The 25,198-nt window shown below is 51.4% G+C and overlaps 1 protein-coding gene across 2 annotated transcripts; it reads left to right on the top strand.

Moving 5' to 3' along the window:
• The first annotated feature begins 204 nt into the window (after positions 1-204).
• Positions 205-25,161, top strand: srcap (Snf2-related CREBBP activator protein). 2 transcript variants are annotated; one of them, XM_083687816.1, is made up of 32 exons: positions 205-1,488; positions 2,690-2,971; positions 3,263-3,448; positions 3,831-3,971; positions 4,492-4,690; positions 6,569-6,738; positions 6,868-6,955; positions 7,166-7,255; positions 7,603-7,779; positions 8,017-8,249; positions 8,348-8,525; positions 8,725-8,861; positions 9,209-9,378; positions 9,832-10,024; positions 10,365-10,501; positions 10,771-10,957; positions 11,165-11,334; positions 11,635-11,792; positions 12,003-12,200; positions 12,491-12,658; positions 13,100-13,246; positions 13,547-13,927; positions 14,110-14,258; positions 14,783-15,093; positions 15,383-15,585; positions 15,946-16,115; positions 16,747-16,943; positions 17,349-17,463; positions 17,655-17,780; positions 18,024-18,206; positions 18,396-18,479; positions 18,635-25,161. In XM_083687816.1, the coding sequence occupies exons 1-32, from the start codon at positions 547-549 to the stop codon at positions 23,753-23,755; spliced, it is 11,391 nt and encodes a 3,796-aa protein (XP_083543942.1). In that variant the 5' UTR covers positions 205-546; the 3' UTR covers positions 23,756-25,161. The 2 variants fall into 2 exon arrangements, with proteins under 2 accessions (XP_083543942.1, XP_083543943.1); XM_083687817.1 differs by lacking the exon at positions 13,100-13,246.
• Positions 25,162-25,198: the final 37 nt, after the last annotated feature.

Below are 25,198 nucleotides of genomic sequence, written 5' to 3'. Positions count from 1 at the left end.
GGTGGCGATTGTGCAGAGCTGCCCCTCTCCCCCAGCTATGAAGTGAACTTGTTCAATCCGCTTTTACACGCTGAGAATTGTATAGAAGGAGAGGTACAGGACCACACCTTACTGCCTTTTCCCTCTCAAGCAAGTGACTGCAATGATAAAGCGATCATTGCCCAGCAGGACCCTTCTGCAACCGATGTGAGACTTTCAGAAATGGAGGTGTGTTCAAATGACGTTTGCCTCAGTCAGAATGTAGGGCTAGAAAACCCCGCGGTTGAAAGTGCGGGTGAGGTGAAAGACTTTGGTTTAGTTCAAACTGTCCTGGTATCAGATTCAGACACGTCCACTCTGACTGTCGGCCATCTTGGACAGGCAGACACCAGTACAACACAAGATGTGACACCTTGCCTGGAGACCAGAATAACTGTCTCAGACCAGAAAGAGGGGATTATTTCCTCCTCCACTTCTCTGACTGGCGCCCAACCGCTGCCAGTGAAACAGGAAGTGGAGGCAACGGCCAGTACGACGTTGTCGTCGTCTTCTTCTCTTGTTTCCCCAATGGAAGTAGAAACACAGGAGACGGCTGCGGAGTCTACACCCAGTCAACACATGGCGGGGAAGCAGACGGTCACACCTCTAAACACAACACAACCTGAGCCCTGCGTCTCCTTCCACAAAGGGACCAAAGATTCTCCCCCCTGTCCAGCTCTGGCAGGAACCTCAGTGCAGAAGGCCCAGGATGTTAGTCGTACCGTTGAAGTGACAACAACAACAACAACAGAGACCAAACCGGAGGCGTCCTGTTCCACACTCTCCTCTGGCGTTATCGACCCGAAGCTGCTCCTGATAAAACGTGGAGACACGCCCCTCCTCAAACACCCCCCCTCCCTCATGGTGGGTATATCCAGGCAGCCCAACACCCCCACACAGGCCAGTAGCCCCAGCTGTGAGGAAAACATCACCACAACGTCTCTAGAGTGCCTTCCCAAAACTGTCCCAGTCACGGGCCCCACGCATGTGTGCGAGCCTGTGGCTGCTGGCGGTCAGAGAGACCAGACACAGGCCTCAGTCAGTAGAGGACCCACAGCGCCTGTTGTCTCCCAGTTCCGCCCCATTATCAACCCCCCGACCCAGCACCTAATGCCCCCTCCCGCGCAAAGCAAACCTGACAACAAGGCCTTCCCTCAGGTCAAAACTTCCACAGGGAAAGCAGTGTCCCAAAAATCAGAGCCCTCCAACTATGTCGTCACCACGCCTTCCAAGCTCCTCTCTGCCCCTATGTTGCCCCCGGCACCAGGAATTGTGACACACATGGACACCCAGTCTTCCAGTGTTGGAGCTACCACCCCCACCACCACCACCACCACCCCCTCCCCCACCCGAGGTCAGCACTGCAGCCCCAAGGAGGAAAGCAGTGACGGAGAGGCTGACCACGCTGTGCAGGGCACGCCTGGAGGATGCATGTCTGAGCTGGTCACTCCCAGTCCAGCACAGAGCAAGGTATTCCTCCCCTCAAATACTTCGTCCATCCACACACATATCTGGGTATTCCAAGTTGGCAATTATAGTAAAGCAATTACTAAAGCAATTACTAAAGCAGGATGTAATTCGAGCTGCTGGATGAGCATAATTAAGTGTGTTGATTGGTCAGCTAGTGTCCCAATGTGCTCATTATCTATAGTGAGGCCATTGTATGTTGATATGGAATCCAATGGTAAATGACACATTGCGTTCAGCAGAAACAGAAATGTTCTTTAATAAGCACTTTTGGGTCTCCTTTTGCCATGCAGTTTGGGATAATTTTGTGCTTGTGCCAGATTTGACCGAGTTTGCCATATAATTAATAGTCCATAGCCTAGTTAAATGTGGCTTGTTCAGTGATGCTGCAGTATGTAATTTCACAATGTGGCAATTCTATGAAACTCAGTGGAAAGAGAAGGCTACAATGAGAATGTCATCAGTCAATGAGGCTTAGTTTTTGAGCACTCTTCTGGTGCTCAAAGATCAGCATGGAGGCATAATTTCATACAATTGTTCATTTTCTGTTTCCAGTTCTATGGGCATGTTTTTGTTGCTTTTATAGTATTATTTCCCCACAGCTTTCAATATGGTTTCTCCATAATCCGCTGCTATGTTAGTGCCCACACGTCTCTCACGTCACAGGTGTCTCATATCACAGGTGTGAATGAATGCTGTGTTTCTCTCATGTAGTGGTGTTTTTAAGTTGGCCGCATGTTAAGCCATGTGTGCTTTCCAGCATGGACAGGTCATGGGAGACAGAAAGGCACTTTTCTCCAAGGTAAGTGGTTGGGTGTCAGACACTCAGATGGGGTCGCGCAGTCACACTGGCAGCCTGGTCACTGATTGAACCATCCCTCTCGCTGACATTTTCACTTTAGAGGCCAGGTGCAGCTGCACAGTGTGATTGGGTGGCAGAAAATGCCACATTTCACGATATGATTAATCTTTTCGTCTGCAGCGCTGGAAGCTGGGGGAAGACGAATTGTTTTCTCATGGTATAGGGCCTTTGCGCGTAGTCATATCAAGGAGAAATGTTGCGGCTGACTACTTTTACTTGCAGTGTATTCAAAGACAGGCGGTTGGGTTTAAACTCTTAAACTGTTTGCCTGTTGCTCCTGTTTAGACAGTCTTGTTTACCTTCCTGTTGAAAGTTCTTATTTCCTCCACCGTCTGTTTCCAGGTACGCCAGTGGATAGCTGACAGGGTCACGGCGAGTGCGTCTCCCGTCTCCCCCTCTACCTCAGTGTCCCCGTCCCCAGGCCCCTCCTCCTCCAGCGACTGGACCCCCTCTGACAGGGTCTCCCCCTTCAGAAGTCCCTATGGAAAGTTCCTCTCCCCACCCTCTCAGAAGTTCCTGTCACCCCCGTCCCAGAGCCCAAGTGGTTCCTCCCAGTCGGACCAAGCAACTCCTCATCGCCCCCGGGCGGAGAGACACACAGACATGGCAGAGCTGGCAAAACATGTGAGTGGGTGGTGTTCAGACTTGGAGCAATGTCTCTCTGCTCTGTAACCTTTGGTCCTGAATGTCAGCTTGAAAATGTCACACAAAAAAAAAAAAAAAAAAAAAATCACTACTCACACTGGTTACTCACACTCGCTTCTCACGCTTGCCTTTCACGTTCACTCTCACGCTCATTACTCACCTCCCTACTCACTCCTGACACTCACTCCTCACAGCACTCTAGTCCACCGAGTTTGTTTTACCTCAGGATTGTGACTGTCTTTGTTCCTTATTTGTGTCATTTCCCCACAGGAGGCGGAGATCGAGCATCGTACCTCTGCGCTGAGGCGAGAGGGCCACTGGTCCATAAAGCGCCTGACGCGTCTGACTGAGCCGGTCCGACCCAAGGTGCACTGGGACTACCTGTGTGAGGAGATGCAGTGGCTCTCTGCCGACTTCGCCCAGGAGAGACGGTGGAAGAGAGGGGTGGCCAGGAAGGTAAGAGACACACACACACACACACAGCGCACACACACACACACACACATTCTCTCTCTCACACACGCACACGCGTGCACATACTGTCTCAGACACACACCCCTAGATGATTCATTGTTCTTCCTGTCTTGTATCCTGGGCACCTGGCTCATTTCCTCGTTTTGTTTCTCTTCCAACTCTTTGATCCCCTTTTCTATATTTTATAATTTTTATTTGCTGTATCCTTGTGTGACCTCCACACACTCTATGCGTCTCTAACACACTAATTTACTGACACTGACAGGTTTCGGTCTCGCCTAAATATGATGGCTACACTAATCACCATGATAATACGTCCGAGAAGTTGGGAAGGAACTCAAATGGCCGTGTGTGTTTGTTGCAGGTGGTGCGTATGGTGATGCGACACCACGAGGAGCTGAGGCAGAAGGAGGAGAAGGCCAAGAGGGACGAACACTCCAAGATACGACGCGTGGCCTCCTCCATCGCCAAGGAGGTCCGGGCCTTCTGGACCAGTGTGGAGAAGGTAGAGTGGTCCCTCCCGCCCAAATGTGCGAAAGGTCTGGCGGGCCAACGCATCAAACTGGGAGTTCATTAAGCCAATAGAAAGACCGTCCAATATACAAAAAACAGATGGTGTTTATCCATTGATTTTACTTTGCATCAATCATCTCCCACAGCACTTCCACCCCCACCCCTCCGCCACACGTTTCGGATTCGGAGCTACGCCTCGCAGCCGTGTGATTCGCTGAAATCAAATAATAACAAATACTTTACTGATTAAATTCACTCCCACTAATTACTGCGCAGTAGCCTGGGGACGAGGTTAATTTAGCGCTCTCATCCGGATGCGTGTGTATAATGGAGGCAGATATACCTAGTAATCAAGATGTCGTATATTGAGCCGTGTGGAATCTGTAAGCACAAATCTACGCCGGTATCATCACCACAGAATATGTTTATACACGTGGTTGGCCAGGTATTTATGATTTGATTTGTCCTGTCTTATTTTCTCTCTGATTCAACGTACCTCTCTTCGTTCGCAGGTGGTCCAGTACAAGCAGCAGTCTCGTCTGGAGGAGAAGAGGAAGAAGGCTCTGGACCTCCAGCTGGACTTCATCGTAGGCCAGACCGAACGCTACTCGGATCTACTCAGCCAATCCCTGCATGTCGCTCCTGCGGTGAACACTGAGCCCGCCCCCTCACCGCCGAAGAAACCTTCCCAACCTGCCCTAGATGAGGATGGTGAGAAATTAGTTTGTTTGCTTTTTTTTTGGGGACATTTGTTTTTACACTATATACCATTGAGAGAAATAGATTTAGCAAGGGGAGCCTGCTTATTGGTTCCCTGAGAGACTTATAATTTCCTCGGGGAGGTTGTTGTCATAGCCACCGATCTGACTTATCGCTGCTGTGATTGGAGCTTTTTCACACAGAACCACCAAGGCGGATGATTGGTGGAAGGGCAGAGAAAAGAAGTAGAAGTACAAAAGTGCAATCTACTGTTGTTATTGTTGCCATCAAGGTCATTCTGACCTCCTCGGCTGCCTCTGAGGACCGACCTGAACCATACTCTTCTGGCACGGCCATTTTCCTTTCAAGATGTCCTCTCCAGCGCTGTTACAACCTTCTATGGTGGATGCGTAACCAGGCCATCCCAGTACGGCTCAGCTTGATACAGCTGTGGAGAGTGAATTAGGGTTAAGATGCAAGTGGCTCAGGCGTTGCTTTAATAAAAGTAAGGATGTCCTCTGGTGCTCCTCTATTTGGTCTCCATCAGTGGTTGGTTGTCAGGGGTGCCGGCGGTGATGAGGCTGGCTGGGCTGTCACGTCCGTCAGCTTAAACTGCTGCTGCTGCAGCCTGCCACTGCTGGCTCTGGGGTTATTCCATTGGTTCCATTGTGCCAAGAGGATAACTCAATCAAGCATGATTTCTAATTCTATTTGAACCCCAGTCTGGTGTGCATTCGGTACAAGTAAAGGTCATTTCGTGGCATATTTTCTGCCCCCACTGTTGTCTTTTTGTGGGGTGGGATTCTATGACTGTGAGAACGGATATGTTGGATTGTATTTGTGTATGAAGCAGTTATTTTAAAACTCCCCATTTTACCTCACATCATTGCTTTTATAGCGACCTAGTGGTGAATCAGCCACACTCTCAGACCTTGCTACTTTTAAATATCCCATGGGTGTCTCCAGAATTGTGGGGGAAAAAACTGCTTTTAGCTACTGTGCCCCTGAGACATGGAATGATCTTCAGGGTAGACTGAGATTGGAGCACTTATCCCTCACACTTGACTCGCTTTAAGTCCTTGGTTAGGGACCAGCGCACAGCGAGACGTGCTCTTGTTTTGATTCATTAATGTGTGTATTTAGTATTTTTAAAGGGGCAGGGTGTTTTGTAATCTCATTTGTATTGTAAACGAGGCACACCGGCAAAAGAGACCTGGGTCTCAGTGCGTCTCCCTGGACAAATTAAAACACGGATAAATAAAGACCTCCTCTGTTTGTCTCCGTTTACGGTGTTTGTCAGGGATGCCAGTCGCGGTGAGACTGCTTCCTCGGCAGTCTTCTGCCGCGCTCCTCTACCCACTTTACTGATGGATTGTTTGTTCAGAGAACCATGGAGGTAAACAATTACTCCGGTACAAGACCCGCTTACGGCTCAGGGAGAGGAGGAACCTCTGCCCTGGTAGTGCTCTGCTGTTCTGCTGTGTGACAAGACAGGAGCCCCGCCTGTTCTCCTTAGTGTCTGTCAGGCAAGGTTATTGGCTCCAGCTCTAAGGGGTGGACCTGAGTACATGTTGCACTTTGTTATTTGATATGCCAGTCATCAGACACGGCTACGTAGTTTAATGGAATTGAAACTGTCAGTAGTCGCAGTCTTTGAGAATTGTGTGAATGCTGCGGGCGTATTTTAGCCTGGCTCCGGATCTGGAGTGCTTTAGCGAACTCCACTGTCTTTCTCATGCCATACGTGACGACAACAGAGCAGTTGGCTAAAGCACATGCAGATGTGAAGCCAGACATGGCGTATCTGAATCGCCACGTAAGTACAGTTTTCAAGCAGGTGGCCAATAAGGGACCACACTGACTTTCTCTCACCCCTGCTTCTCCGTGCAGACCGAGACTTTGAGCCTCCGAACGAGGAAGAGGATGATGAAGAGACCCTCGACGTCGAGGAACAGCAGGAAGGGAACGACGCGGAGACCCAGAGAAGGGAGATCGAGCTGCTCAAAGAGGAGGGAACTCTACCTCTGGACCAGCTCCTCAGCACCCTCGCACGCCCACCGGTAATACTCACCACAGGCCACATTTAAACGACACCGGGTTCCAACTGCCACCGTAATATTACATCTAAAAAACGTGACGTCCCGTAGATTTTGGTGTTCGGTTGGAGACTGACCGGGTTTGTTTTTCAGGAGTCCGGGTCAGAAGACGAATGCTCTGACGCCTCTTCCTCAACAGTGGAGGAGGAGGATGGAGAGTTCACAGCCAATGAAGAAGATGGTAAGCTTGGCCTTGTGATCTCATTCTGTTGTTGTTTTTTTCCTCATTTGCATGTACTAGGATAGCATTCCATGGATATCCAAATCCTTCAATAGTTCACCTCTCTCTCTCTCTCTCTCTCTCTCTCTCTCTCTCTCTCTCTCTCTCTCTGTCACTCTCTGTCTGTCTCTGTCTGTGTCTCACTCTCTCTTTCTCTGCCCCCCCCCCTAGCTGAGGATGAGGAGGACACCATTGCAGCTCAGGAGGTGGTTGAGGGGGAGGCGGACCACGCTGGAGAGCTGGATGACCTGGCTAAAGAAGGTAGCTACCCGTGCGTGATGAGTCATTTGTGTTAGCACCCCAAGCCAACGCCTAAACCCAGTTAGTCACACACTGTCTTCACCTTGACTTGGCGACTAGGATGCAATGACAGTTGACAGTTTCATCCACACAGATGCTTGATTCCCGTTTGGCTTTAGTGACTGAAATGCTGCTGCTGCTGCGGTTTAATCCACACAAATATTAAATCCCAAGACATATTTCCACTCGCTGCAATGTCATTTTTAGGATGTTCAAAACATGAGCTTCACTGCATCAACTGGTCTCTGGTGTATTCTGTCTATTGCTTCAACATTTATTAAGACCACCCTAACCCCCCCACCCCCCAGGTGACATGACTATGGATGAGCTGTTGGAGAAGTATAAAGGGGCCTACGCCTCAGACTACGAGGAACCTTCGGCCTCCGCCTCTCCCGCTAGCTCTGAGGACTCCGAGAGTTCCGGAGACGAGGAAGAGGAGAGCGAGGAAGAGGAGAGTGACGCGGAAAGCAACTCTTCCTCCTCAGGTACTAGTGATGCTGTCACTGAGGGTTTTCTCAACATCTCAACACAAAATCCGGTCCACGCTGGTCTGCGATCGATTGAAAGCAGCAGCAAGTTTCACAATGTTCTTTGAGAGATGTCACTTTATTGATGTCTACAAACCCAACAAGTTTTAAAGGATTATCATAGTAGGACTTTGAATGTGTGACTCGAGGAGCCCACTTCTCAACCACCTTCCCTCCCCCTGATTCTTTTCTCAGAGTCGCCAGAGGAAAGTGAAGAGGACGGTAGTGAGAATGAAGAAGAGGGCACTGGTGATGAGGACGACGAAGAGGACGACGAGTGTGACGAAGGGATGGAGATTCTGCTGAAGGAGGGAGACCACAGCCCCCCTCTCCCCTCTGGCGGTCCACGACCTAAGAAGGAGATCAGCCACATTGCTGCTACCGCTGAGAGCCTGCAGCCTAAAGGATACACTCTGGCCACCACCAAGGTGTGTGTCCAACACTCACACACAGACATGGACACAGACACAGTTTGTTTTAATTCGAATCCATTTATTAATCTAATATTTTTCCTCTGTGGTAACAGGTGAAGACTCCCATCCCCTTCCTGCTGCACGGTCAGCTGCGTGAGTACCAGCACATCGGCCTGGACTGGCTGGTCACCATGTATGAGAAGAAACTGAACGGCATCCTGGCTGATGAGATGGGCCTGGGGAAGACCATCCAGACCATCGCTCTGCTGGCCCACCTGGCCTGTGAGAAGGGTAAGAGATCACCTCATTCCTTGATTGATTCATTTTCATCTCAATAATAAAATAAAAAAAATCACAAAACGCTACACTAAAGTGACCTTTTTTTTTTTTTTCCCAAAACAGTACACTTGTGATGCACTGCTTATTTATTCATTTGCTTGCTCCCCCTCTGTACTTTGTCCGAAATGAATGATGTTTTCTGTGTGTTCAGGTAACTGGGGCCCCCACCTCATCATTGTTCCCACGAGTGTGATGTTGAACTGGGAGATGGAGCTGAAGCGCTGGTGTCCCGGATTCAAGATCCTCACCTACTATGGCAGTCAAAAGGAGCGGAAACTCAAGAGACAGGTAACAACCAAGAGCCTTGAATAATAGATAAGATGGAAAAGATAGAAGTTTAAATTGATCAAAACCTGCCAAAATCGATCAAAACCTACCTTAATTAAAGTTTTATCTGGATTTCTATACCCTTTGTCCTCTTTGTTCAAGTGGATCAAACGCACTCAGCCTTGCATGTACTGTAGAGGTAATTGAAATGCAGGCTGTTCTAATAACCTCAGGGTTGGATCAAGCCCAATGCTTTTAACCTTTTTGTCCCCCTCTTTCAAAAAAACATCTAAAACATATTTAAGTTAGTGCCAGAACTCTCGGATAACCTGATTAACAGTCACATCTCCTGTTCCCTGTGATCTCAGGGTTGGACCAAGCCCAACGCCTTCCACGTGTGCATCACGTCCTACAAGCTGGTTCTGCAGGACCACCAGGCGTTCAGGAGGAAGACTTGGCGCTACCTCATCCTAGACGAGGCCCAGAACATCAAGAACTTCAAGTCCCAGAGATGGCAGAGCCTGCTCAACTTCAACAGGTACAGAGGGAAGGTGGGGTGGGGTGGGGTGGGTGGAAATCTCACTTTCCTTGTCTGTGATATGTTGTCAATGAACAAAGCCTAATTCTCCTCTTTTGAAAAGTACTACTACTACTCCTAAGTCTGTCATTGCTAACTTTGTGAAGAACCTTTCATACCAACAGATTGCAGCTCATGGGGCTATGCCCAACAGGGGAGGCTGTTGGAGGTATAAGGGTTAGGATTAGGCTCATTGTAAAGCATGGAATGGAATGAGGAAGGCTATCTGACACGATACTATTCCTCATTCCATGCATTACAATGAGCCCATCCTCCCTCCACCAGCCTCCCCTGATGCACACATCACATTAGCACCATGAGAGAAATGTCAATAAAAGAACATTTATGGAACATGACCACTAAATTCTCTCTCCCCTCCCCCCCCCCCTCCCGCTCTCCCTCCCCTGGGTGCAGTCAGAGGCGCCTGCTGCTGACGGGCACCCCTCTCCAGAACAGTTTGATGGAGCTGTGGTCTCTGATGCACTTCCTCATGCCCCACGTCTTCCAGTCCCACCGCGAGTTCAAGGAGTGGTTCTCCAACCCCCTGACGGGCATGATCGAGGGCAGCCAGGAGTACAACGAGGGCCTGGTCAAGAGGCTCCACAAGGTGAGGCGCTCAGACGCTCTGACCGGCAGGGCTGGAAGAGCTCAAAGATGGGGCCTAAAGGGGCTCGGATAGGCCAGAATATTGTGGAGGGCCATGGATCGTTTCTTGTCTATTTTTCAGTAGGAGTGGAAAAAGAACAGGTTTTGAAATTACGGTATTAGCTCAGTTTGTCCGTTTAAGAATACTGAATTTCGTTTTTTTTCCCGTTGCAAAGCATTGTGCTGAACTCTGCCATACTACACCCACACATGCATCGATAGACGTCTCATGTTTCTAGACATTGAATTGTTGTTTCTTTTATTTTACGTCTTTTATTTTATATCTTTCCTCTGTCTGCCAGGTGCTGAGGCCGTTCCTGCTGAGGAGAATCAAGGTGGACGTGGAGAAGCAAATGCCTAAGAAGTACGAACATGTGGTTCACTGCCGCCTGTCCAAACGACAACGCTTCCTCTACGATGACTTCATGGCTCAGGCTTCGTAAGTAACAATGCCCTGTGTGTTGTATTGTTATTGCTTAGAAGACCGGTATGGTTTCCAGTAATGCACAGGTGTTAACCTGTTGAGTTTCCTCATAGCCAGTGTGACTCATCACTATGATGTTATTTAACTGTACTGTTTGACAAAGGTTTGCTACCAGACCTAGATGCCATTGCACAACTACAGTATGATACTATTTTCTCTCAACTGCACCAGAATCCTCTCTGGTCACCTCAATGTTTTTCTGTATTCGTGTCTCTCTTTTCTAGGACCCGGGAGACGCTGGCTAGTGGTCACTTCATGTCCGTGATCAACATCTTGATGCAGCTGCGTAAAGTGTGTAACCACCCCAACCTGTTTGACCCCCGGCCCATCCACTCGCCCTTCATCACCAAGCCCATCGTCTTCCACACGGCTTCGCTGGCACAGGAGGCCCTGGAGATCGCCCCGTTCAAGGTTAGCATCACAGAGCTGGGCAAATGAATAGTCATTGACAATGGTTAACTGTGTGCATGTGTTTGTGAGAGGGAGAGAGAGAACAAGAGAGAGAGAGAGAATCAGTGTGTGGGTTTGCGAGAGAGTGAACGTGTGTGTGTGTGTGTGTGTGTGTGTGTGTGTCTTTGCTTGTGTGCTCTATTGTTCTCTAACTCCTTCTCCCCCCAGCGCTGTGACCTGTCCATGTTTGACCTGGTGGCTCTGGAGGGCCGTGTGACCAGGTACCAGGCGGACGTGTTCCTGCCCCGTAGGAAGGTCACGCATCAGCTGATCCAGGAGGTCATGGAGTCACCTGACCCCCCACCACGCCCCAGACCTGTCCGTATGAAGGTCAACCGGTAAGAAAGAGTAATACATTATCTGTAATACATAATGTAATAATAATGTAATATATAATCTGGACACATTATTTGCTTTTTCTACATAGACTTGGAGTAATAGTTATTACAGATTGACACAAACAGTAGTCATTTTCTAATAAGCTGTAATCATGAATTGGACAATTATGCATGGAACGGTATGGTAAAATCCACATTGATGATGATTGTTGTTAATTGGAAACATGATCAGCATTTTCTCAATGCCTGGATTGTATATGATCAGGCAGTGATTGGTGTGTGTTTTGGTGTGTGTGTTAGGATGTTCCAGCCTTTACCTAAGAACGACAGTCGGACGGTTCTACTGATGAATAACCCCCGACCCACCTGCCCAGTCACCCCCGCTGCTGAAGCCTCACGACCCCCCCTCATTACAGACGTCACCCCCATTTCCACCCCCACACCGCCAGTCCAACAAGGTTAGTCACTACTACCAAGTAGTAACTGAGTTACAATTTGGATGGCCTAGTTCCTGGTTACACACAACATTTTTTTATGGGAGTGTTATATTTCTTTATGGTTCCTATTCAATATTTAAATCCAGAATTTCTTGTGTGGGGACTGTCACTCAGCCAGATTTGTCTCTCCTTAATCTTCCCTTGTTTCCTTGCTTCCTCTCCTCACTCCAGTGATGTGTTCAGTAGCCCCCGGGGCCCCCCCTCGCCCTCCAGTGCACACCAGTCTACAGACGGCCGTCAGGTCCGGCTCCCCCCTGTCTGTCCTGTCTGTGCGCCCCCCCATGGCCCCCTGCACCCCCACTCCCCCGCCAAGCAACATCATGTCCCAGAGGGTGCTGCTCAGCCCGGACATGCAGGCCCGCCTGCCCTGTGAGTAGCTTTCCTGCCCCGGCTCTCAGTCTTTACACACAGGGAAATCTGAGATGTTTGTGTCATGGTGAACATTTACTATGAGGCTAATGATTTACTTCTTTATTGAAGCACTAAAACATTTACATTATGCATGTATTTTTGGATTGTGATTCATTCTCTTTTGTATTAAGTGTTCTGTGTTCTCTCTGGTCCGAATGACTTGAATACATCACAATCACACCTTCACACCCAGTTCTCCTCACCTGACTCACCTGACTGTCCTCTTCTCTCCTCCCTCTCTACCTCAGCTGGGGAGGTGGTTAGCATCGCCCAGCTAGCTTCGCTGGCGGGTCGGCCCGTGTCGTCGTGCCAGGGCAGTAAACCGGTCACCTTCCAGCTGCAGGGGAACAAGCTGACTCTGTCTGGTACCCAGGTCCACCACCAGGTCCCTGTGGCCCAGCCGCGACCTGTACAAGGTCAGTACGGCTCCCAGCGTTAATCACCTATTTAATCACCTGTCCTCTGTCCTCTGTTCCTTTTCTTGTCTTCTGTCCTTCTGAAAAGACGAGCTTTGGTGAAAAAGCAATGTGGTGGCAGCCTACTATGCCTACTGATGTGTGATCACCTTTTCTGTCTTTGGGCCTGTACAGAAACAACCCCTATTCTATCCTCTATCCCTCACTTTCTGTTCGATGGGTGTAAGCAAGATGGTGGAGCTACTACTACCACCACCATATGGCTTATACCTATCTAATCCTTTCCGATCTACACAAGTGTCAAGGGAGAAGGGGCCAAGAAGGGTGTTGTCTTTGGACAGGGGCTACCAATCCTATCTTATGATGCTATATACCGATAGTTATGACGCTATACCGCTATACTGATAGTCTTACTGGTGTGGTTATCTCTGTGCTGTGCAGGTAATGTAATGCACCTAGTGTCCAGCGGGGGGCAGCACCACCTGATCAGCCAGCCTGCCCAGGTGGCAGTGTTCAGCTCAGCCAACACCCACCCTGCCACCACCTCTTCCGTTTCCCCTGGGATTCACACTTACAATGCTGCTCAAGGTACTGCATTGTCCTCCCTGAGACTGTCATGGCCCCGTCCTAAAACAACCCCTAGCCCTCCTACGCCCTAATCTAGACACCTCTGGTAGCACCTTCACCCTGTCCTCTGATAGGCTTGGCACCTTTCTGCTTATGTCTGTCCAATTCTCTTGAGATCTACACAGGTACATTGTGGGTGAGGGCTGGGGGTCCTTTTTAAATGCAGGGTATTATCACTCTGACCTTCCCTGGCTAGTGGTGTCTTTACCCTTTTCAGTCTGTGCAATTGTCGTATTTATCTTCTCCCTCTTTCATTCTCAGTGGCCCCCTCCATGGTCACCGGCTCTGGGATCGTCAAGATCGTGGTGCGCCAAGCAGCAGGCAAGGAGGGGGGGCCTGTGCCCACCCTGGCAGTGGCCCCCTCCCCCCGCATCGCCCCCCTGCCCTCACCCTCCGTACGCCACCACCATGCCAACGCCAACCTCCCCGTGAGACTCTCCCCCCTGCAAACCTCCAATCGACCCCCCGGGCCTGCCGTTGCTCACTACACTGTGGCGCCCCCTCGGATACCCACTGCGCCCCCCCCTCGGACTCCTGTCTCGGCCCCCCCTCGAACCCCTACCTCAGCCCCCGGTTACCCCCAGCCCCCCCGCCCTGTGCTGAGGGTACTACAGGGACCAACACTGAGCACAGAACAGCCAGGTGAGGGGATGAGGAACACAGATGGATGACGATGCTAATTTGATTGATTTGTCTGAAGTGTTCAGTTGTTGAAGTGCCTATTTTGAACGTTACACTATTGGAAGAGACGCTGTCATTCACACAGTCCCTGTTTTCTTGTCTTTTATTGCTTCCCTTTTTCCTCTCACTCCCTTCGTCTCTAGCTCGTGTAAATTCTGCCGCCGCTTCTTCGTCGGTGCGTGAGGACAGTGTTAAGTCGGTCGCTCCAAAGTCGGGGTCCCATGTTGGGGGGTTCATCCACCCGCGACTTCGGGCACAACCTCGCCCACCGCCCCGCTCCCCTTTCTACATGGTACTTCTATTTATTTATTTATTTTATTTTATTTTTGAGTGGGGCAGTCCCACTCTTTTCTATTTTTCTATTTTTATTGGATAGAGATAGTGAAGAGAGACAGGAAAGTAAGGAGGAGGGGGTATTTTAGCAGGGCATGGGCCGGACTCGAACCCATGCCGACATGGGCCGGACTCGAACCCATGCCGACATGGGCATATGTGTGCACTGTAGGCCATGACACGAGAGCCCAGGCCACGCTACATGGTTCTCCTGTTATGAATACTGTGTTCTCATGGATATTCAACAGCACACCTCAGTCAAATACATGATGTCAGATACTTTCAGCTCATACTTAAACAGTGTTTTTGAATTAGTTTTCCTGGTACATTGGAACCAATGGAATACTCCCAAAAGTGCAATATCTAAGCTAAGTCAAGCACACCTAGTATTTAGAAGTATTTGATCAGGGCCTCTTTGTCGGTGCTTTCTTTCAGTCATCAGCCCACTACTTTCCCTAACCTCTCCCATCTCCTCCCTATCAGTCATGGCTCGCCGACAGCCGCAAGCAGCGACTTGACAGCCGATTGGCCCAGATCATCCGAGTCAACGACTTGCACTGCAGCGCCAAGCCCGTGTACGGCCTGGAGGTCCTGGACTTCCTGACGTTCCTTCCTGTTTCCTGCCCCGCCCCGGCACCGGCGACACTGGGGGAGTGGGGTCGGTCGGGTCACGCCTGCTGCCTGAACGCCCAATCACAGAGCAGGACTGACTACTGGACCCAGAGCCACGCCCTGAGAGAGGCTATCAGTACCTCCGAGGACAGGCTGGAGATGCTCCATGACATCACAGAGAGGTACGTAATGGAGGACCGTGTTTGATCCGTTTCATTCTATGGGCTAGTTTCCCCAGGTAGCTACTCAATAATCTGTTGGTGTGATTTTTGAGGTTTTTACTCTATGGGTAGATTCACGAGTAAGTCTTGTGTCAGAATGTGCTTATATAAGGAAAAAGGGTTCTCTGCATTACCTAAAATACTTATCTTGTGTTAAAATGCACTTTCAGTATTTTTGATGATGTTGATCGTGAGGGGACGTGTGTCATGTCTGAGCACTTCTGACAAGGCTCCGTTATGTTCCATCCAGGTTTGCGTTTGTCATCCCTCCAGTGGAGGCCCCCCCCATCTCCATGCACAGCTGCCACCCCCCTCCCTCCCTGAGCCACAAGCAGGCGGTGTTCTCCACGCTGCTGTCCTCCAAGGTCGCCCCGCTCACGCACAACCTCCACCGCATCCAGTGCAACATGAGGACACACTTCCCCGACCTCAGGCTCATCCAGTACGACTGTGGTGAGTCCTACTGCCCCTCCACCAAGGGGGGGGGGGTGCGCTCTGTATGGAAACTGTTTAGATGTAGCTCTGTATTGGCTGCAGTATTTAGAGTGCAAACTCTGATTCTTCTTGTAGCTTGGCTGTGTTTTGAAGGTCTTGACATGAAAAAGCTGTGGTATTCAGCTGTGGTACATGAATGAGGCTTTTTCTTATTTTTTTTGGAAATGTCCTTTTTTTGGCTTTGTCTGCTGTATAACATGCCTTCTGACTCACACAGCCGTTGTGACTCACACAGCCACTGAGTTAAGGGCAAGTGATTTTAAAGGTCAATACAGATTTCTTTGAGATAAACACTGTGTTCTTGTGTGCTTTATCTAGGAAAGCTGCAGATGCTCCACACCTTGCTGCGGAGGCTGAAGACAGGAGGTCACCGTGTCCTCATCTTCACCCAGATGACGCGCATGCTGGACGTGCTGGAGCAGTTCCTCAACTACCACGGCCACATCTACCTCCGGCTGGACGGCAGCACTCGCGTGGAGATGAGACAGGCAAGTGTCCCCAGGGGGCGCTTGGTGGCGTTCCTCACAGAGGAACATCTTTCACTTTCTATTTCATTTTTAACAATGATGACGTTGGCGATCAGTGATAGAGTAACTGTCATTATGAAATACATAGTTTAATTTGCCTTAAATGTTTACAGAGAGGCGACGCCAAGTTCAACATGTGGCGCAGCTCCACTCTTGCGTTCTTTTGGGATCCCTGTGACTGTCGTTGCATTGCAATTCAGCTATTTAGAGTTGGATCAAATCCATTTCAGTTTCTGATGGTTTTCGTATTGTCGTAGTGGAATTTCTCTCCCCGAATTGAACCTGAATTTAATACAGTGATGTGTTCATAATACAGTGATTGCTTACTGTTGGTTACTGCCCATAGGCCACCATTCACCCTTAACTCACCAACTGCCAAACAATTCCGGAACACTCGCCACTTAGAATGCCAAGCGTTTTATGTGGTGTTTACCTAGCAACAACACTTTGATTGGCTACAAAATGAAGCATCATAATTTATGAATTTTTTGGTGAATAAAGTCACCCGTGGCACTGTAGATTGTTAACAATTTGGGCAACTTTATTCACCTGTGACACTTAATAAGTTAATACCCCTCCCTCCCTTCCGCAGTCTCTGATGGATCGCTTCAACGCGGACCGCCGTATCTTCTGCTTCATCCTGTCAACGCGCAGCGGCGGCGTGGGGGTCAACCTGACGGGGGCGGACACGGTCGTGTTCTACGACAGCGACTGGAACCCCACCATGGACGCCCAGGCCCAGGACCGCTGCCACCGGATTGGACAGACCCGAGACGTCCACATCTACAGGTACCCCTACGTCTGCACCACTCTCTCTGTGGAAACTACATCCCTCACCTCTCACACTGAGACCGGTACATTCCCTTGGCCTGGTAGACACATGCATGCCTGCACACACACACACACACACATAAATATACATACCCACCCACCCATACACACACGCTGGAAGATGCTACACTCTCCTACAATGCACCAAGACCAAGAACACCAAGAAAAGGCCCTATATAAAGTCAATCAAAACCATCATTAACATAACATCGGCACTCAGGGTATCGTTTTCCCCCTTCGATTATCATTGATTTTTTTTACACCATGTTGATCATCTGGTGTCATGGTTCATTTTTGCCCTTTGACCCCCCCTGTGTGTATTTTCGACACTGATCATCTGGTGTCGTGGTTCTCTCCTCTCAGGTTGATCTCTGAGCGCACGGTGGAGGAGAACATCCTAAAGAAGGCAAACCAGAAGAGGATGCTTGGAGACATGGCCATCGAAGGAGGCAACTTCACCACTGCTTTCTTCAAAGAGGTAAGTCCTTCCTTCCTTCTTCCTTCCCTCCTTCCTTCCCTTCTTCATTAATTATCTCCTACCCATTATTGAGACCAGCTGCCACACCCTCGTGTAACACCAAAGAAAGGTCCTAGCAATTATGCGTTAAATGGCAATAATGTTTTCTTATTCTGATTTTAACCCATCCACCTTCACTCTCCTTCTCCCAGCAAACCATCCGTGATCTGTTTGAAGTGACGGAGGGGGAGAAGAAGGAGGTGGTAGTGGAGCTGTCTGCTCCTCAGCCGGAGGACGAGGACAATACCAACAAAACAAGCACCACTATACTGGAGCAGGTCAGACACACACACACACACACACACACACTGAAACAAGCTATAACATGAGTATCAATGTTGAATTACTACATTATTGATTTTAAGAATGTCGTGCTAACTGAATAATCTCACCAAGCTGGTTTCCTGGACCCAGTTTAAACCTAGTGCTAGACTCATTTCAGTGCAGAATCTACAACGTGTCCCAGTAAGGCTTACTCTGTGCAGAAGTCTGGCGTGAATAACCATATCCCTCCCTACCAGGCCCTGTGTCGAGCGGAGGATGAAGAGGACATAGTGGCCGCCTCTCAGGCCAAAGCGGAGCAGGTGGCCGAACTGGCAGAGTTCAACGAGAACATCCCCTGGGACGATGGTGCTGAGGGGAGAGACCCAGAGGAGGAGGAGCTTTCCAAGGCGGAGCAGGAAATAGCTGCCCTCGTGGAACAGGTATTTGTGTATATAGCTCTTACATTCTGTGTTTTTATTTATTCTGTCGAATGTAAAGAAGGCTATATTTGAATGGACATAACTCATATCCATACAGTATTAACTCTCTGTGGTATTTTACCATGTAGAACATATCTTGTTAGGGTTACCATAAAAGTCGATATCTCCCTCTGTCTCTCTCTCTCTAAGCTCACTCCTATAGAGCGCTACGCCATGAACTTCTTGGAGGCTTCACTAGAGGACGTGTGTAAAGAGGAGCTGAAGCAAGCTGAGGTAAGATCACCTCTTCTCAATACAGTTCGAAGAGCACTACTTTGCCTTCAAGCATACATCCATTTCTAATCAGTTTGCGTCATTTATAGGCTTTTGCCTTTGACGTTGAGTTAATGAGCTAATTTGACGTTGTCTATTCCCATCTGTGTTTATAGGAGCAAGTGGAGGCTGCGAGGAAGGGCCTGGACCAGGCTAAAGAGGAGGGTCTGAAGCTTCAGGCTTCGTCAGACGATGAAGAGGACCAACTGGCCTCCGAGGAGCCTTCTCAAGCCACTCCGGGACGCCGCACACGCAAACACAAGGAGAAGGGCGCCCCCTCGACCAGGACCAGTGGGAGGCTCAGGGGGGCCACAACCTCGCCCGAGCCAGAGCCGGACTCCCCCACCATCAGCCCCACCCAGCCTCTCCCCCCCAGAGAAGTGCCTGACAGACTCCGCTCTGCTCTGAGAGGAAGGGGGGGGACCAAAGACACTGCTGGAGCGGCTGCATCCACCACCCCGGCTCACACGGAGCACCCCAAGGCCCAGGCCTCCTCGACCAAGCTCCAGGATACGGCCAAAACGACCCCTGCTTCGCCCTCCAGAGACACGACCCTCAGATCCAGGCCAGGGGCTCCACCCCAACGACCCCAGCCCGGCTCAGAGCCTTCCACTGCCACCACCAGTCCCCCAACCAAAGCCCAGACTGTGGGCTCCCCACAAGGGGACACAGACACCAAGCCCCCTAGTAAGGAGAGGGGGGTGTCGGTCACCTCTGAGTCCACGTGTCCTGTGGACCACCAGCTCTACTCTGCCCAGGCCAGGGACTATGACAGCCGGGACCAGGAAGCCCTGTCTACCCCCTTGGTCTGCCCCCTATCCCGTTCGCCCCGCAAGCGCCAATCCGCAGACGGGGAAGTGCTCCGAGGCCTTCCGGAGGATTCCCCCTCTGCTAAGGTTCTACGGAAGCTTCCGGGCCGTTTGGTGACGGTGGTGGAGGACAAGGAGCCGAGGAAGAGGAGGAGAAGAGGGAGCGGGACGGGAGGATGGGGGTCGTCGGAGGAGACGGACCACACGGCAGGATCGGACGAACCCAGTAGAGACACCATGCCCCAGAGCCCCAGCAAAACCAACCAGGCACTCAAAGAGAAATGTGGGGGGGCCCTCTCAAAATCGCCCTCCTCCACAGCCTCCTCCTCTACCTCTACCTCCACCTCCACCTCCACCTCCACCTCCACCTCTATCCCTCAGGACCAAGAATCCCACCCCCTTGTCAGAACGTATCCCTCTTACTCCCCGCTCCACCACTCTCCTGACATGCCTGTGCTGAGGAACCTGCCGGTGAGGCGGAGGCTGGAGACCGAGTCCCGCATGGCTGCCCAGCTAGGGGAGCAGAACCTGGGCCGAGGGAGAGGAGGGAGCTACCCCAGGAGGTCAGACCCCAAGCCGGGTAAAGACAACTCGGTGTCCACAGACGCCAACGCAACTCCACCGGTGAAACGAAAGAGGGGCCGACCCCCTAAGACACCCCCCAGGTCAGTGGAGACCCCAGTGGCAAAGACGCCTCCCCCCCAGCCGATCTTACCCAGTCCGAACGTGAGCCCCGGTCTTTCCCCTAAACGGAAGAGGGGTCGACCACGCAAGGACTCGACAACCGTACCAGACACTTTGGGTAATGGTGCAGGACAGAACTCAACCGCCACTACCACCACTCTCAGCCGCCTAGCTGGCCCTGTGTTTGACACTGCTGCCCAAAGGCTTGCCTCTGCTGGGGCTAATGTGGGGCCTGGTGCTAGGCCAGCAGGCCGGTCTCCCCCCACTAAGCCCCCCCTCTCACAGGCCTCTAGTGCTGTGAGTACTAGCCAGTCTACCAAAGCTGTGGACTCCACCTCAACATCCAAACCAGACACTAAAACTGAGGTTCCTATGCCAACCACAACTCCCCTACCCACACCTACACCAACCCCAACTACAGTCCCCAAGCCTAGCCTCACTCATGTCCCCACACCAACATCAACTGCAGTCTCCAAGGCAAGTCCAGCTCAAGTTCCTATGCCAGGGCTTACGCAAGTTACCACGTCTAGTCCAGCTGCAGTCTCCACGTCAAGCCCTGCTGCAGTCTCCACGTCAAGCCCTGCTGCAGTCTCCACGTCAAGCCCTGCTGCAGTCTCCACGTCAAGCCCTGCTGCAGTCTCCACGTCAAGCCCAGCTGCAGTCTCCACGTCAAGCCCTGCTGCAGTCTCCACGTCAAGCCCAGCTGCAGTCTCCACGTCAAGCCCAGCTGCAGTCTCCACGTCAAGCCCTGCTGCAGTATCCACCAAAATTCCAATTACAGTTGCAGTCTCACGGCCGGCCCAGGTCTCTACTGTCCCTGCCATAAAACCTCTTACCCCAGTCTCCACGGCGACTGTCACACAGACCCCCACCCCTACCGCCAGCCAAGTCACCTCTCCAACCATCATCCAGACCTCTACTCCCACCCCGTTTCCACCTCTAGCCCAAATCACAACTTCCAAACGCACCCCGGTCTCATCCCCAGCCCCCATCAGACCTCCCACTCAAGTACCCACCCCGGCCCCAGCCCCAGCCCCAACCCAAACTTTGGCATCAGTGGCTGGACTACCCCCTACTGCAGTCACAGTCACAACCGTCAAGCCAACCACTGCTCCAGTCCCGGCTACAACTGTCAGTCCAGTGTCCTCTCCAGCACTTACGGCGACTGCCAGACCAACTCCTGCTACGAGTGTCACTACAGTTGCACCAACCCCTTCTCCGGCCTCTGCTGCAACTGGGGAAATTGCTGCCACAGCCCCTACCACAAGTGTCAAACCAACCGCTACACCAGTTCCTACCAAAACCATCAGGCCAGCTGCTACCCAAGCTGCAGCAACAACGGTCACAACCATCAAACCAACGCCTCCACAGGCCCCTGCTACAGCTGTGAAACCAGCGTCCACGCCAGCCCCTGCAATGGCTGTTACAACAGTCAAGCCAACCCCTATAACAGCCCCGACAGCACCTGCTCCATCTACAACCACTTGTTCCAGAACAACTCCTACACAAGCCCCATCTACAACTGTCATGGCTGACAGACCAAGCCTTCCCCCAGCCATCACCACGTCTGTCACGACGGTCAAGCCAACCCCTACACCTGTTGCTACAGCCACCGTCAAAGCCACCCCCACAACAACCACCGCCACCACCTCTATCTCACCCACCTCTACAGTCCCCACCCCAGCTCCTGTCAGAACCGCCACCACCATTTCATCCACCCCTGCTCTAGCCCCTACCAAACCAATCACAACTTCTACTACCCAAGCTCCCACTACAACAGTCAGAGCACCCCCTGCTAGAACCTACTCGCGTATCGCCACGACAACCCGTACCCCCACTCCAATCCGTACCCCCACACCGGTCCCAACCCCCACCCAGAATCCCTCTGCTACCCCCTCGCAAGCACCCATCTCCACCGACACCACAGTTCCCACAAAGGTATCCCCTGCAGCTCCTATTCCAGGCCCAACACAAGTTGCCACATCTGCCCCCACGTCTGCCCCATCCACTCCCCCCCCTACCCCCACGCTGTCCGCCCTCCCCAGTTCATCACCTGCTGTGGCTGGCCCAGTGAGCCAGGCTGCGGAGGCTTCCGTGGAGGATACTGCCCAGGACAGAGGCATAGAGAGTGTCAAAGACATGGAGGTGGAGACAGAGGAGGCTAAAGCAGACAACAGTAAGACGAAGGAGGCAGAGAAGGAAGGAGGGGAGGAGATCTGTGACTCTCAACCGAAAAAAAGGAGAGTGGAGAGTTCTTCCGAGGTCAAGGACACACCTGCCCCCTCCCTCACAGACACAGAGACCCCAGTGGCTCCTCCTCCAGTGGGAGCTGATGGACAGATGGTGGAAAAGGAAGAGGAGAATGTAGGAGACCAGAGAGTTGTCGCCGGTAAGAAGAGGCCCCTCAGTCGCCAGAGCAGCCAGGAGTCAGTCCGCTCCTCCTCTCCTTCCTCAGTGGGCTCCAACTCCACCCCCATCCGCTCCACTCTCAACAAGAAGACCTCAGAGAAGAGGGTTCCTCCTAAGAGGAGGCGAGGGGAGGTGGTCTCTGAGCAGGAGAAGGGAGAGGGGAACGGGGAGACCGAGACTAATACAACATCTGCCACTCAGAGGAGGCAGTCCAGGTCAAGGGCGTCGTCGTCGTCCTCTGATTCAGACACCTCTGAAACCAGGAAGGAGCGTCGGCTGACCCGATCGGCCCAGCGCAGGCTGGAGAAAGAGGGGGATGGAGAGAGCAACCAGCGGAGGAGGAGAAGGCCCTCCAAGAGCTCTGATTTAACTGTATCCAACAACAACACCACCACGGGAGGGGAGTCGGGCAGCGAGGCGTCGGTGAGGGTCACCAGGAAATCCTCCGGCCCAGAGAGCAAGCCTCAGCCCAACAGTGTCCCCCCCACTCCCCCTCAGCCTCAGCCAGAGGTCCTGGGGAAGAGATGCTCAGCTCTCAACGCTGCAGCCAAGCTCGTAGCCATGCGAGGGAGAGTGGACACCCCCGGCCGAACAAGGGACCTTGGAGCCAAGGCTGCTGGTGGTAGGGGGCAGCACGGGACCTCCCCGGCCTCCTCTGACAAGAACCAGAAGTCAAAAAATAAAAGTGCTCAAGCCTCCCCCCAGACCAACACCAACACCAACTCCACCACCAACAACAACAAAGCCGGTGGTAGTAAACAGTCGACCCCCGAACAGTCAAGCCGCTCAGCGTCCCGCTCCACACGCCAGCGCCCCGGAGCCCTCGTGCCCCCCCTCAAGACCGACAACAAGAGGGGACAACGAAAGAAGCAGCCTGCAGAGGGGAAGGAGGAGGAGGGGGAGGAGGAGGAGGAGGAGGGCGTAGAGGGGGAGACTCGCTCCTCTAGGGGCCACAGTGCCTGTAGCAGCGTGAGCAGTGGCGGCAGCAGGAGCCGGAGCAGCAGCAGTAACAGCAGCCAGTGCACCCACAGCCTCAGCTCCCAGAGCACGGAAGCCAGGGAACCCCGCTCCAGAGCGCCCTCGTCAGGCAGCGAGCGGGGCCGCAGCACCGAGAGGAGCAGGCGCAGCCGGAGAAAGGAGGGAAACGGAGAGGGGAGGGAGAGCAGGAAGAGGAGGTCTCAGCGGCACGAGAGGCTCTCGCAGGAACAGAGCGCCGGTTCAGAGGAGGGAACGCCGGACCGGGTCCTGCGTAGCGTGGCGGCGTTGGCGGCGGCTCAGGCCCGATCGCCGGCAGCCAACACCCGCTCCACACAACAGCGTCACACCAAGACATGATTTGGAGGGAAAAAGAAAGCGAGAGAATAGAGCGGGAGTGAGGGATTCTGAATAGAAAATGGGAGAGGGAGAGGGAGAGGGGAGGGGGAGAGAGAGAGAAGGGGGGGGAGGCTGTAACCTAGGGCTTAGGGAGAGGGGAGAAAACCGCCAAGGTTGCCGCTGCTTTGTCTGCTGCACTCTGACTGAGAGAGAGCAGATCTGAGAGTGCTGTGCTGGTCAGCGGCCCCCCCCTCCCTCTTTGGGCCCTCTCCCCCTACACCATAAGAGCTGATCAACCCCCCCCCCTGCCCCCCCCAGTTCAGCCATCGTCAGCTGGATGAAGGCTCAGGGACGCCAGACAGACAGTGGAAGATACTATGGCACCGTTGTAGTGCCCTTTCAGACGAGAAGTGGCGTTTTCCTAAAGGTGTCAGTTCATACGAACTCTGACAAAACTGCACCAAGGGGACATAGAGACAGACAAAGGTGCGAGTGAGTTATTGTTAGTTCACACTATGTACTGTAATCATTTAAAAAAGACTGGAATACTAAAGAGATGTATGTGTTTAAAGACGGGATTAGATTGTACCCTAGAATACAGAGTTTTACCTCTGCGAGGGTTATCCGTGAGAGATCATCCATGCAACATTCAAAAAGAAGATTTTTGAGTGACAGTTGTATTGTAAGTTGAAGGTTTTAGACAGTTGGATTCTGGAAAAAAAATCGTCAGCTGTTCTGACTATTGTTTGTTATTCTAGTCAGTTGATAAGTTATGGATATTTTATGGTTTCTTCCAGGGTATTAGGAAGAGAGCAGATCTGTAAATGTGATCTTTGCTGCACTATGCTGGAGTTAAGTCTTTGCTTGGGCCTCCCTATGTTGAAATGTTTCTGTCCATCTTGACTCCATCTTGACTTACTTTTCAAAATCCAGCTTGCATTTTTTTCTTTTACACATCCGATGTTGTCCTCGGCATTTGAGTGCGTTGTGGTGTAGTATATTTTGTACATCAAATTTCAATCAAATTACTACTTTGCTCCTGATACCTCACACAAATGCGTCTCGGAAGCTCTAAAATATGTGATGTGATCTTCAAGACAGTAACTTCTTTCGCTCACTGACGATGCAGAAGTGGCAGCAGAACCTTGATTTGCATCTCCACACCTTTCCATAGTCAGTCAGTTATAATGGTCAATATTGTCTTGAGGTGTATACTAAAAATGGTATTGATGAATCAGTGTGAATAGAAAAAAAATGAGTGCCTACTTGGCCAAGTGGGTTGGTATCCCAGATTGCCTTGTAAAGTACCTGAAGTTGGGGTGTGGAACTTGACTGGGTTTGTCATCAGTAGTCCAAAAAAAAGGAACCACGGTCGTTTTTCCTGTAAATTCACAAGGAAAGCACCCCTATGCATCAGTGCTACCAAATTCAAACATTCAAAATGTTTATTTTTGATCTGAATTT

Source organism: Argentina silus (assembly GCF_951799395.1).
Source record: "Argentina silus genome assembly, chromosome: 16".
In the NCBI taxonomy this organism is placed as follows: Eukaryota; Metazoa; Chordata; class Actinopteri; order Argentiniformes; family Argentinidae; genus Argentina; species Argentina silus.
This window is presented reverse-complemented; position numbering and strand designations above follow the sequence as displayed.